Source organism: Gobius niger, assembly GCF_951799975.1.
Source record: "Gobius niger genome assembly, chromosome: 14".
Lineage (NCBI taxonomy): Eukaryota > Metazoa > Chordata > Actinopteri > Gobiiformes > Gobiidae > Gobius > Gobius niger.
The window spans coordinates 19,560,449-19,571,687 of record NC_136865.1 but is presented as its reverse complement, the minus strand read 5'-3'; the positions used below and the strand labels follow the sequence as shown (position 1 = coordinate 19,571,687).

Sequence of the window (11,239 nt, the reverse complement as noted above, 5' to 3'; positions counted from 1 at the left end):
ACGTATGACCTGAGGTGGCAGTAGTGAGTATAAAATGGCCAACTTGCATCTAGCCCCTTTAAAAAGGCCTTTTTTGATTGAAACGCTCAAGCAACAGGATGAGTGAAAACAGCAAAGTTATATTTTTGTACATCAATTAATCCATCACTAAACTGTCTGAATACTGTAGTTTATGAAGTGCGGTGTAACCTTTAAGGTGCCAGTCACATTGTGTCACAGTTTTGCAAATAAATGTAAAGTTACTTCTGTACGTTACCTGTGTATTGTGTTCATTGTTTTTGTGTGTGTTGCCCTTACACCAGTCCCAGTAAATCCCTCAAATCCTGTGTAATTATGGAACTCTCTTAAAGGAACAGACCGCCGTTTTTCCATACTGAGATACAGTGGGGAAAAAAGTATTTGATCAGTTTCATATAGACCTATTGGATTTTGGCCAAATACTTTTTTTCCCCATTGTATATTCTTTCCTGAGCTTAGATGAGTTGATGCGTAACTGTCTGGTCTTTGTGCGTCTGCTCAGTCGCAGTAGTCTAAGCTCAGGTAAGAACATATCTAGGTATGGAAAAATGGTGGCCTGTTCCTTTAAACCATTTTTAAACATGTCATGACATCTCGTTTCCTGATGAAAAACAAACGTCTCATAAATGACATTTTAAATATTGTATTCCTCTTTAATTCAGTTTTTGACAAAATACCCCAAAAATTCATAGGTCCTGGGCTTTACAAAAATACGTTCTCTACAAATGTCCTCAAAACACAGTGTAGTGAAGAAGATTCAGTAGCAGCCTCCATGACAGTAAACCCATCCATTCTGTACAACACGCTCCACCCATTCAACAAAAACATACGTATAAATTAATCACAAAGTCTTAAATTAGCCGTAGACAAATATACATGATTGTAGATTATCCACAACAAAGAGGCAGATTAAATTACAAACATAGCTGTTTTTCAAGTGCTGGCGACAAAAAGCCTGATAACAACATGTTATACACTAATAAAAAATGAGTTTTGGTCCACATGAAAGGTACAGTCCGTCGCAGAATGGTAGAAAACAGCACAGCGCTCAGCACACGCAAAGGCAACTGAGTTTCTTCAAGCAAAAGTAACCTCCAAGCATCTATCTCCTCAAGCCAAAGTGCAATTGAGCATATGAAGAAGAAGCACCTGTGGAGGAGGAACAGAGAGAACTTCATGTGAGAAATCTCAAAGCACAGTCGCTCCTCGTTTGATGTTCATGCCATTACTTTTAAGAAATAGATCATAGAGAAACACTGTATTACTTTGAACTGCTTTCATAAATTATTCAGAATGATAGTGTTCATTGCATATTACTTTCTATCCTGTTGAATTGTACATCTACATCTATGTTTTGGTCAAGGATGAAGATGTTTTGCCATTTAGCAGTTACCTGATGTGACGCTCCCCAGCCTCCTCTGTAAAGCCTCCAGTCTGGAAATGTAGTCAGTGAGGGCTCGGTCCGGGTCGTAGTTTTGGAGATGGGAACACGTGAGAGGACCATGATCTCCGGACAAATGGTACCTTTAGGACAACAAAAAACAAGACAAAGTTAAAAAAAAAAGCTGGTAATAGATACAAAGGCTTCACATCTCTTTTTTTTTTACTTTTCTAGAGTCAAAAGGGTAAGTAAAACCCTCCCTCTGAACATAGCATTCTGTCTATTCATCCATTTTTTATGTTCTACCTGTAATGGGCGTACTAGTTGGAGCCCAAACAGCAACAAGTTGTTTAATAAAGGCGTGTATTATTATTTAGCACATTCTTTGATTCTAAATCTTCTAAACCATTACATGCTGCACCTGTGTTGAGCGGAGGAAGCGCCTGATCGGGGCGATTCTCTTCCACTGCGGCCTCTGCTACTCGAGACGCCTCCACTTCTGTCTTTGTACATTTCCACGCTGCCCGGGTGCAGGTAAGGCGAGTCCCTCACGTCAGACCCTTGGTTAGATAAAAGAAAACATAGGTCATGGATATAAATAAACGCTTCTCGATTGCTGCGCAGATGTTGCTGAACAGGAAGTACTTGTTACCTGGAGTTTGTCTAGATCCATTTTTAGTAGCGCTGGATGGTGAGCCGCTCGCACCGGTCGCCTTGTGCCATCTCTTCACAAGGAAACGCATCCTAAAAGAACATTGTATTGATTTATTTTATCCGCCAAGGTCAAAACAGTAACACAACAGATTAAATTATGGTTTAAGTACGTACATATACAATTGCAAATGAGATGAGAGTCATTGTGTTAATAGAAGTGCAGCTGCTCACCTTGAGAGGGCGATAGAGACCCTGACCGCAGATCTGAAGCGAGTGAGCCCTCGTCGGCGCTGGCTGAAGGACTCCAGACTGGACAGAGCGGGACGTCCACCCATCCTGGTCAGGAGCGTCAGAGTGGCCTCCTCGCACTCCTGGAAACCCCCCAGCAGCAGCAGCAGGTACTTCTTCTGGTAGATCAGCGCTTTACGGAAACTCTCCGACCTCAAGTACTTCCCATATATCCTCTGAGGAACAAGATGGACATGATTTAGATACTTAATTATAATCTATAGGGCGTGAGGGACTGTGTGTATCTCTTATTCTTCTCTATCAAAACCAGCATTGACAAAATTTGAGCACAGCCAGGTCTTGTGTTAGTTTCTACAAAGGTACAAAGATGGAATTTCACCCCAAAACATGATTCACATAAGGAACACCTGTGCCTCTATAGTGTCTGCATAAATCTATGGAAAACACTGTCTGGTGCACACTGTGAACACGCCACAAAGGCAGGATCAAATAACCATCATAATTTTGGCCTTATCAAACTTGCTTCTAAGCTTCTAGCACATTCATTTTGGGGACAGCATGTTCTAACCACCAACAATAGAGACATTATTCCCTCCAGTGGTCGTACTTTATGCCCTATTCGTGGATATTTACATGACATCGTTAACCTACCTTCAGTGCAGCATTGTCAGCCTCCGGTCCACTGATCTCCCGCAGCGTTTCAGTCCTGACTTCGGTTTTGAGTCGGGCTATCTGACTCTGAGCCTGATGTAGGGATTTCTCAAGTCGGACTCTCTCTCGGGTCCAGGCCTCTCGCTCCTGAGAGAGCAGTGCACTGGTGCCGTCTCCCTTTGAAGCCGCTCTCCTGCTGCTCAACTACACAAAGCACAGAAATAATAATAGCAGATGGTTGATGTGTTTTCAATAGATTATATAACCATGATTCAAAGAAATGTATAACCATGTAACTAAGTAGCCTCTATATGTGCCACAGTTCTGCTAAAGCTCTCACTGTTAATCCTCAGTGTCTACGTTCATTTCCCTCGTGTACTTACAGTGTCCCCGGAGCTCAGCGCGGACTGCCTGTATCTCCTCAGCTCTTCCTCCAGTCTCAGCGTGTGGTTTCTCAGGTCGTTCTTCTCTTCGGTCAAACGGCTGACGAAGCCCGTGAGCTCGGCGTTCTGCCTCAGCAGCCGCTCTGTGAGGGAGCTGGAGCCTCCTGCCAGCGCCGCGCTCTGAGGAAACAGACAGGAGAAGAGCAGCAGATGTCCGTCAGCGCCGTCAAAACAAACAAGATACGTGATCAAAGCAGCGCTGACAGGAGAGTACACGGGCTCATCAGTAGACCACAATGTGTTCTCTCATGGTAGAAAATATCAACAAGATCAGTTTGAAGGAAGATGTAATAATGAAAGTAAAAAGACTAACCTCAGGGAGAGAGGGTAAACCCGGGGACTGCTTTAGCATCGAAATGACCTCATCAAGGTTGGACTGAACCCAGGACAACTCTTCCGTGTCGACCTCAGACGAGAGCCTACAACATAAAAGTGTGTACAAGTCGTATATTACAGAGGTTTTAATGACTGGGTGAATGAGAATATTTCAATGATTATACTGAGTTGTATTGAGTACCTTCCAGCAGCCTTGTTGGCCATGCCGTGGACCTTGGAGGAGACGAGGTGCAGTTTTCCCAGGATGTTGTCGACGGTGCGCCAGGGCCCGTGGTGCAGTCCGCCACTGGCGCCTGGAGCGCTCAGGCTCAGGTGAGAGGACGGACTCGAAGTCTTCTGCTGCAAAACCCAGTCCGTGGTCCGATCTGTGTCCTCGCTCTGCCACATAGACTGATGGATAAGAGATTGTTTCATAATAAATATACACATTAAACATTAACACACAAGACTACCAGACTGCAGACCCTTTTCTCTTAAATGGTGTCTCAAGGTACAAATAATATCAATATAACACAAACTGCTGCCTCTGCAACCAAACCCTGAATACAGCAGAAGAAGACAAGATCTTCTTTATGATGTAATATAGGACTTATAACATAAGCAGGACAAGTAGGTCTGATTCTGATAAAACAATGTTAGCTTTAATGACTTGTTGACAGAGTGCTGTTACTTACTGTCCGGCCCTCAGGCTGCACTGGTGTCGGCCCGTCTCCGCTGTCCTCTCCTAACCGTCCCAGTCCCTCCTGCAGTCTGCTGCGATGCTCCTCCACCTGTTTTCCCCTCAGCACCTCTTTCTCCAGCTGCTCCTGGGTCTGTCTCATTTGGGTTTTGAGGTTTTCCAGTTGCGTCTGAGCCTCCAGCAAAGCCTTGTGATCCCGGGCCAATCTCTGATTCACCAAAGTCAGCTCCTCGTCTTTTCGTACAACCTCCAGTTTTTGCGCCTCCACTTGACCCAAGAGTTGCACCACCTTTGAATTTAAGAGAAGAAAATCCATTAGCTTCTTACCTGCTAACAGACCAGGCCTGAACACCTGAATCGCTCTGGGAGACTTGTGTGTGAAAAGTAAACTACAAACTCCTTTCCTTTCCCTTATCTATTGAAGTCAGGTTTGGGAATCCCTACACAAAATGTAGGCAGGCAATTCATTCATTCCATAAGTGTTAAATTTCTTATTGGAGTTAAACGGTGCCATGTGATTTCTTAAAGAGTCATTCATACAAAGCCAATTTTTATATGAAAACGAATGAATGTACTCCACCCATTGACTACAAACCTGTGCGTGTTTATCGTCCAGCTCGTTCTGCAGTCTCTCCAGTGTGTTTTCAGTCTCCTCTGCTTCACCTCTCTGCTCCTCTCCTCCCTCTGCAGTGACGGGAGCGCTGTCCGAGGACGCGCCCCTGCGCAGCTCCCTCTCGCGGCCCAGGGCTGAGCTCATCTCCTGGGCTTTGGCTCGCTCCGTGTCCAGCTGCACCTGGAGCTCCTGCAGGCGTCTCTGGAGGCTGAGGCGCTCCTGTTCAACCTGCTGCGTGCTCTGAGACGAGGACTGACGCTGCTGCTCCAACTCAGAGCTCAGCCGTGACACAAGGGCCTTCTGCTCCTCCAGATCCAACTGAAGATCCTGAGGTGGAAGATACAATGTAGTTAGTAATACTGATTTCACTCTGCAAAATAGTATACTAGTAGTATAGTAGTATACTAGTATACCTTTACTCCATATTATACTGTAATCAATATCAAACAGCATCCAAATATTGTGAATGTTTGGATGCTGATAAATTGCCCAATCAAAAATGCTGTAGAATTAGTAGCTTTAAATGTTTTCTGTTTTTGCTTCACTTGTGCAGATATAGATCTAAATATCTTTTTTGAAACAGCTGATCAAAGCTGACCTCTAGTTCCTCGCGTTGACTCTCCTGGCTTCTCCCAGTCCGGCAGCGCTCTTTCTCCACAGCCCACTGCAGCTCTCTGCTCTTCTTCTTCTCCTCTATCAGCTGGTCACTCAGGGCCTCCACCTCCGAGGCTTTCTGTGACGCCTCCGCTCTTTAGACAACCAGAAGTTTCACTCATTAGCAGAGAACAACAATATCTACAAGTAATTTTGTAAATGCAGTGACTCACCTGAGAGCGTCCAGTTCTTTGACGTGTTTGTGCTGAGCTTTCAGAGTCGTCTCCAGCTCCAACTTTGTTTGGGACAGCTCAGTTTTCAGCTCCTCCGTCAGCAGCCGGTCTCCTCCCGCCTCTGTGTGCTCCTTACGGCTAAACTCTGTGCCCAAAACGGCAGCAGAGTCACCACCTGTAATAAATAAGAAAATAAAATGACTCTGCTACAATATAAACATGATATAGATGAGATGAAATAAACTAGCTAAGAGGAGATAATTTGACAAAAGACTGACTGTTACTATAAAAACTATTTGAAATAAATTCCAGCCAAGTTTACCTTGATGGAGACTCTCCATTTGATTTCGCAGCTGATGAATTTCAGAGATGAGGCTCGATCGGTCGGCACTGTGGAGTGACCCGAGTGCTTCCCTGTGCTGAGCCTCCTACATTGTAACAAACACAACCACATTGTGAATAACAGGTAAGAACTAAATATATTAAAAAGAGCAGAAATTGTTTGTCTCTCAGCTTTAGTTTCTTAGTTCATCCAGTAATTAACTGCTTAAGTTTAATAGCTTAAGTGCTTTTATGGACAACTGATACAATATTAATGAGTAGACATTAGCAACATCCAGATACAGTGAGATTTACTGACCTGTTGGGCCAGTCTTTGCTCGAGCTGGTTGAGGTGGATGATGGCGTCACTGGTGTCCAGCAGATCCAGTTGGCTGTACAGAGTGCTCTTCAGGACACTTCTCTCATTCAGAAACACCTTCTGCACAGCGCCCAGCAGCTCCCCACGCCAGTCCTCACCGCCTACGGCCTAGATTATTCAAATATATACAATCGTGAACAAAAGACAAAATTTCTCATAAACAAGTGACAAACCCAGAAGGGTTCATGTGCCACTATGACAGAATTCAATGGACTGACTCACACCACATCAATTTTGAATAAATACGACCTTCATGAAATTGTTCAGACTGTACCTGTGAGTCTCTATGCGTCTGCATGGTGCTTATGAGGCTTTTCAAAGACTCCACGGTGGACAGAAGGGCGTCCCGCTCCTTCACCCAGCCCGGGACATTGAACTGAGCGCTCGGATCAGCTTCAGAGAGAGGGAGCTCTGACAGAGACAGGACCTGCATGCCCTCCTGATGCACCTCTCGAAGCAAAGTCTACATAGAACATATCAAATATAGAGAAACTAGCCGTTAAAACAATGACTACTGGGCAGGCATAAATACTCAAACAATCCTGTCCCTGTTTTACCTTGATCCGGTCTGGTAGAGTTTCGTCGGTCTCTCTCCTCGCACCCTCTGGAGTCGTCCTGAACTCGTGCTGCAGACTGGGAAGGTCATAACCTGTGCGCTGGCTGAAGTCTGAACTACTGTCTGAAATGGAGAAAGAAAATACAGATGAATAAACTTTATATCAAAATATGTTCATAGGTTCATGTTGATAAATAGGCTAAATCTTACCACTAGTGTAGCCATCTTTGAACTGGGATGCTGAACGCTCAAATTTTACAGATGAGGCCTGAAAAACAGGGCAGAAATCTACTGTAGATACTGTGCATCAAACTTCAATAACATGGCAATGCACAGACGACAAATACACACAGTATTCTAGTATTTAAGATGTGGTGGTGGGAAAAGCAGACAGTATTCATCTCCAAGGGCATGCTGAATAGGCACTGGTCTCTCTGCTAAACTTGTAAGAGCTATTCAGTGCATGTCACCGTTACATCACAGTCTTTTTTGCAGGGAAATATGAAGCTGATCTTACCTGATTTGACCGTAGTTTTTCAATGACGGCCTTGAGCGCCTTGCATTCGTCCTCTAGCGCTTGCGTGTCCCTTCGCAGATTATCACTCTCTGAAATATGCCTGGACTCCATGTCCAGGATTTCAGCCGCGTGAAGTTCCTGCATCTGCTCAATCTTCTCTTGAAAGTTTCCAATCACCTCCTCCACCTCGTCTTCAGCGGCAGACTCACCCAGCGGACATGCATCTGACATCTGTAGGTTTTCCGTTTGCGTGAACGCGTCTGTAACGTGGTGTTGCTCTGTGCTACCGTTTGAACGAGGGCTGAGTGTCTTGTGGGACGAGTGGCTGGAAGAGGAGTTTTTCCTGGAGAGAGGCTTATCTTTGGCGCTGCTGCCTTTCGGAGCTGGCTGTTTGACGCCTTTCTTTTTGGGCTGCGTGACCGAGGAGGAAGTTGATCGGGGATGAGGAGAAGGTGATGGTGAAGGAGAAGGGGATGAGATGTCCGGTCGTTGGACTAAAGCTGAACGTGCTTCCTGTAACTCGCCTTGAAGACTTGAAATTAAACCTTCGCGGTGACCGACTTCATTTTGTAGTTTCTCGTTTTGTTCTTTGAAACCCATTAGTTCCTCTTTGGTGTTTTCCATGTTATTCCGGATCTCAAGAAGATGCTCTTTTAGTTTGAAAATGGAAACTTCACTAGATCTCAGTTCATTCTCAAGGTCAGCGTTTTGCTGTTTTATGTTGCCGAGTTCTTCTTTGGTGGAAGTTGCAGTTTTTGTTGCCTCATCAAGTTTCTGAAGGACTTCTGTAAAGCTGTCTCCGTCCTCATCGGCTTTGACCTAAAGCACATGGATACAGTCAGGAATGAGATCTGCGAAAATATAGCCAATAATCTAAAATAAAAACTTTTTAAATTTTCTTACTTGGAAAAGCTCTCCTTTCAGTTGGGCTATGGTCATTTCTCGCTCCTTTAAAAACAAGAGTGAACATGCAGAACAGTTATTTCAAGAAACAGTGTTAAATATAAAGTCCCTGTCACTGAGTATGGCCAAAAATAGATGCTATAGATGAATAGAAAGAAGCATGTTGTACCAGCAAACATTTAAAGGGCCTTTTATCTTATGAGCAACTACACTTTTCATCTTACCTGACCTTTGTGAACTTGTTCAAAGTATGATCATGTCTCATGTACCTGTAGCAGTTCTTGTAGCTTATGCAGACTCTCCTGGCAGTTGTTCAGTTCTTCTTTGGCGACAGAAGTCTCACTTTGAGCCTCTTCGAGTTTCTGCTGGAGCTCCAACACCCGTGTAACCTCACCACTGTCAGAAGATGCCTAAGCAGGTGGGACAACATTAGCCTTGGTACGAATTTGGGGATGTACAAGCACAAGCAACAAGAAAACTCACTTGACGAAGCTCTCCCTTAAGCTGAGCTGTTGCCATTTCCCGCTCCTTAAAAAATAGGAATAAGTCAAAGTTTACTGATAATTCAGGACAAACAAATGTCATTTTTTTCCATACGTATAAGTTCTGTACCTGCAACTGCTGCTGTGACTTGTCCAGACTCTCCTTACAGCTGTGCAGCTCGTCTTTAGCAGCAGAAGCCTCACTTTGAGCATCTTCAAGCTGCTGCTGGAGCTGCAAAACCCTGGTCACCTCACCACTGTTTGACGATACCTAAGCAGGTCAGATGACAAACATTAATTCTACCACAACAATCTAAAAAAATAAAAATAACAAAATAAATAAGAACGGTATAATTGTACCATTTGGAGTTGCTCCTCAAGTCTGTGTATTGCTAATGTTTTCTCCTAGTAAAAGACAAAAGTCAATTTCAGAAAATGTAAACATGAGTTACAGGGGCATAAAGTTAAACTTACAGTGAGCTCGTCGTAGAGGCGGCTGCTACTCTCTTTGAAGCTGTGAAGTTGTTCTTTGGTGACAGAGGCTTCGTGTCTGACCTGCTGCAGCTCCTGAAGCAGTTGTGGCACAGACGGCTGGTCAGAGGTCTGCTGAGAGATTATAAAGGAAAGACAAACATGCACATTTAGTAATGTATACAATACCACTCCGACATGACATATTATTAGTGTCAATAAAAGCTGAAACTACAGTGTGAATTTATAAAATCAATGTTTTTTATAATTGCTTTGGCCATCACCAAAATTACTTAATAAAGCAGTTTAATAATGGAGATGACATAAACATGGTGGATCCGTCTGTGGTCGTGTCTTACCTGTGAAGCAGCTCTCTGGGACGCTCCACTCCTCATCTGACTGAGCAGGTCCATGAGGAGGGTCAGTCTGCGCTCGTACTCCAGAACGTCCTCCTCTGAGCTGGACAGCAGCTGGTTCTGCAGCTCCTGATCCTTCTGCATCCCACTCAGACCCTCCTCCAGCTCCCTCAGCTTCTGCGTAAGATGGACCACCCTCCCTGTGGGACCTCCTCTGGTCTGTCCGTATACACTGAAGTCCAATTGTGGGATATTGAAGCTCCCAAAGTCATAGACGACAGGCGCTTGTTTGGGTTGTGAAGATTGCTGCAGTTGGAAAGCTTCGAGAGTGGCCTGGCTGACCAGCACGGCCGCCACTTTCTCTCTTAGACTTTCCTCTAATTTATAAATCTTATCTTGTAGACTGTCTGCATAATTTTGTGTTTGCTCCATTATGAGGCGACAGCGACTCAGCTCAGTGTCTCTCTCGCCAACTAAAGACTCGAGTTCCTGTACCCGTTTGTCTAACTCCTCCACTCTGTAGGTGGCACTGTGCTCAAGTGCTTGTACCTCGGCCTGCATCACCACCAGTGCCGCTGTCTTTTCCCTGAGCGCATCTTCCAGTTCAATTTCGGAATTTTCAGCTCTTTCTGATTCAGCCAAAGCTTCAGCGCTCTCCTTCAGTCGCAGATATGTATCAAAAAGTTTACCTTGTTCAGATTTGAGATTATCGCGCTCTTTGGTGGCTGAGTCCATCTTCTTCTTAAGTTCATTGTACTCCTCGTGTGAGGGTCTCTCTGATAAACCTTTTTCTTCTTCATAGTCTTCTGCCATTGGTTTCTGCTCTATGTTGGTCAGTTCTTGCTGTAATTTGTCTATGACTGCGTTGAGTTGGTCCATCTCCTCCTCGTGATCCATCTTCAGGCGCTGCTGTTCGCTCCTGAGGCACTCCACCTGGGACTCCAAGTCTCTGACCAGCTCGTCCCGCTCCCCCATTTCCTAATAATCAGAAAATGTTATTAGAATAAACATAAAGAGACATTTTGAGACTATGGTCGTGCTGACAAATCTCTGAGTCCATGCTTCGCTAAAATGATCCTGGTGGCCATAACGAATAAATCTTCATACCCACTGTCAGGCATAGCATCTTCTCTTTGAGTTATGCCTGATCAGTGAACATTTCTCCAAACATTTCTTTCAATGGTAACACCACGTTTCTATAATTTCATGCACAAGCTATGGACCCGGAGATTAAATGTCTACGTATGAGCAAATGATAACATCACAACAAAATGGGGTCCTGTACTTACCACAGCAAAGGAACAACCAAACAACACAAATTTGATGGCACAAAACAAATGGAAGCAAACTAAAAGACGCACACCACTTTGCACTACCACGAAGCTATGCGTATTCGAGATAGC

General features: G+C 44.4%; 1 protein-coding gene across 1 annotated transcript in view; it reads right to left on the bottom strand.

Annotated features, from left to right (window-relative positions):
• Window positions 1-657: 657 nt before the first annotated feature.
• The window catches only part of akap9 (A kinase (PRKA) anchor protein 9), a 73,255-nt gene continuing 62,673 nt past the window's right edge, over window positions 658-11,239 (bottom strand). Inside the window, exons 33-58 of the mRNA XM_079570396.1 lie at window positions 9,840-10,814; window positions 9,484-9,615; window positions 9,370-9,414; window positions 9,140-9,280; window positions 9,011-9,055; window positions 8,797-8,937; window positions 8,528-8,572; window positions 7,625-8,443; window positions 7,318-7,375; window positions 7,109-7,230; window positions 6,826-7,014; window positions 6,492-6,659; window positions 6,174-6,279; window positions 5,852-6,026; window positions 5,623-5,773; window positions 5,007-5,351; window positions 4,407-4,700; window positions 3,914-4,122; window positions 3,710-3,815; window positions 3,337-3,516; window positions 2,954-3,157; window positions 2,285-2,517; window positions 2,052-2,143; window positions 1,821-1,959; window positions 1,412-1,542; window positions 658-1,167 (exon numbers count right to left, since the gene is read on the bottom strand). Coding sequence (XP_079426522.1) covers window positions 1,121-1,167; window positions 1,412-1,542; window positions 1,821-1,959; window positions 2,052-2,143; window positions 2,285-2,517; window positions 2,954-3,157; window positions 3,337-3,516; window positions 3,710-3,815; window positions 3,914-4,122; window positions 4,407-4,700; window positions 5,007-5,351; window positions 5,623-5,773; window positions 5,852-6,026; window positions 6,174-6,279; window positions 6,492-6,659; window positions 6,826-7,014; window positions 7,109-7,230; window positions 7,318-7,375; window positions 7,625-8,443; window positions 8,528-8,572; window positions 8,797-8,937; window positions 9,011-9,055; window positions 9,140-9,280; window positions 9,370-9,414; window positions 9,484-9,615; window positions 9,840-10,814 — 5,292 coding nt within the window. The 3' untranslated portion in view covers window positions 658-1,120. The remainder of the gene's footprint in view (window positions 1,168-1,411; window positions 1,543-1,820; window positions 1,960-2,051; window positions 2,144-2,284; window positions 2,518-2,953; window positions 3,158-3,336; window positions 3,517-3,709; window positions 3,816-3,913; window positions 4,123-4,406; window positions 4,701-5,006; window positions 5,352-5,622; window positions 5,774-5,851; window positions 6,027-6,173; window positions 6,280-6,491; window positions 6,660-6,825; window positions 7,015-7,108; window positions 7,231-7,317; window positions 7,376-7,624; window positions 8,444-8,527; window positions 8,573-8,796; window positions 8,938-9,010; window positions 9,056-9,139; window positions 9,281-9,369; window positions 9,415-9,483; window positions 9,616-9,839; window positions 10,815-11,239) is intronic.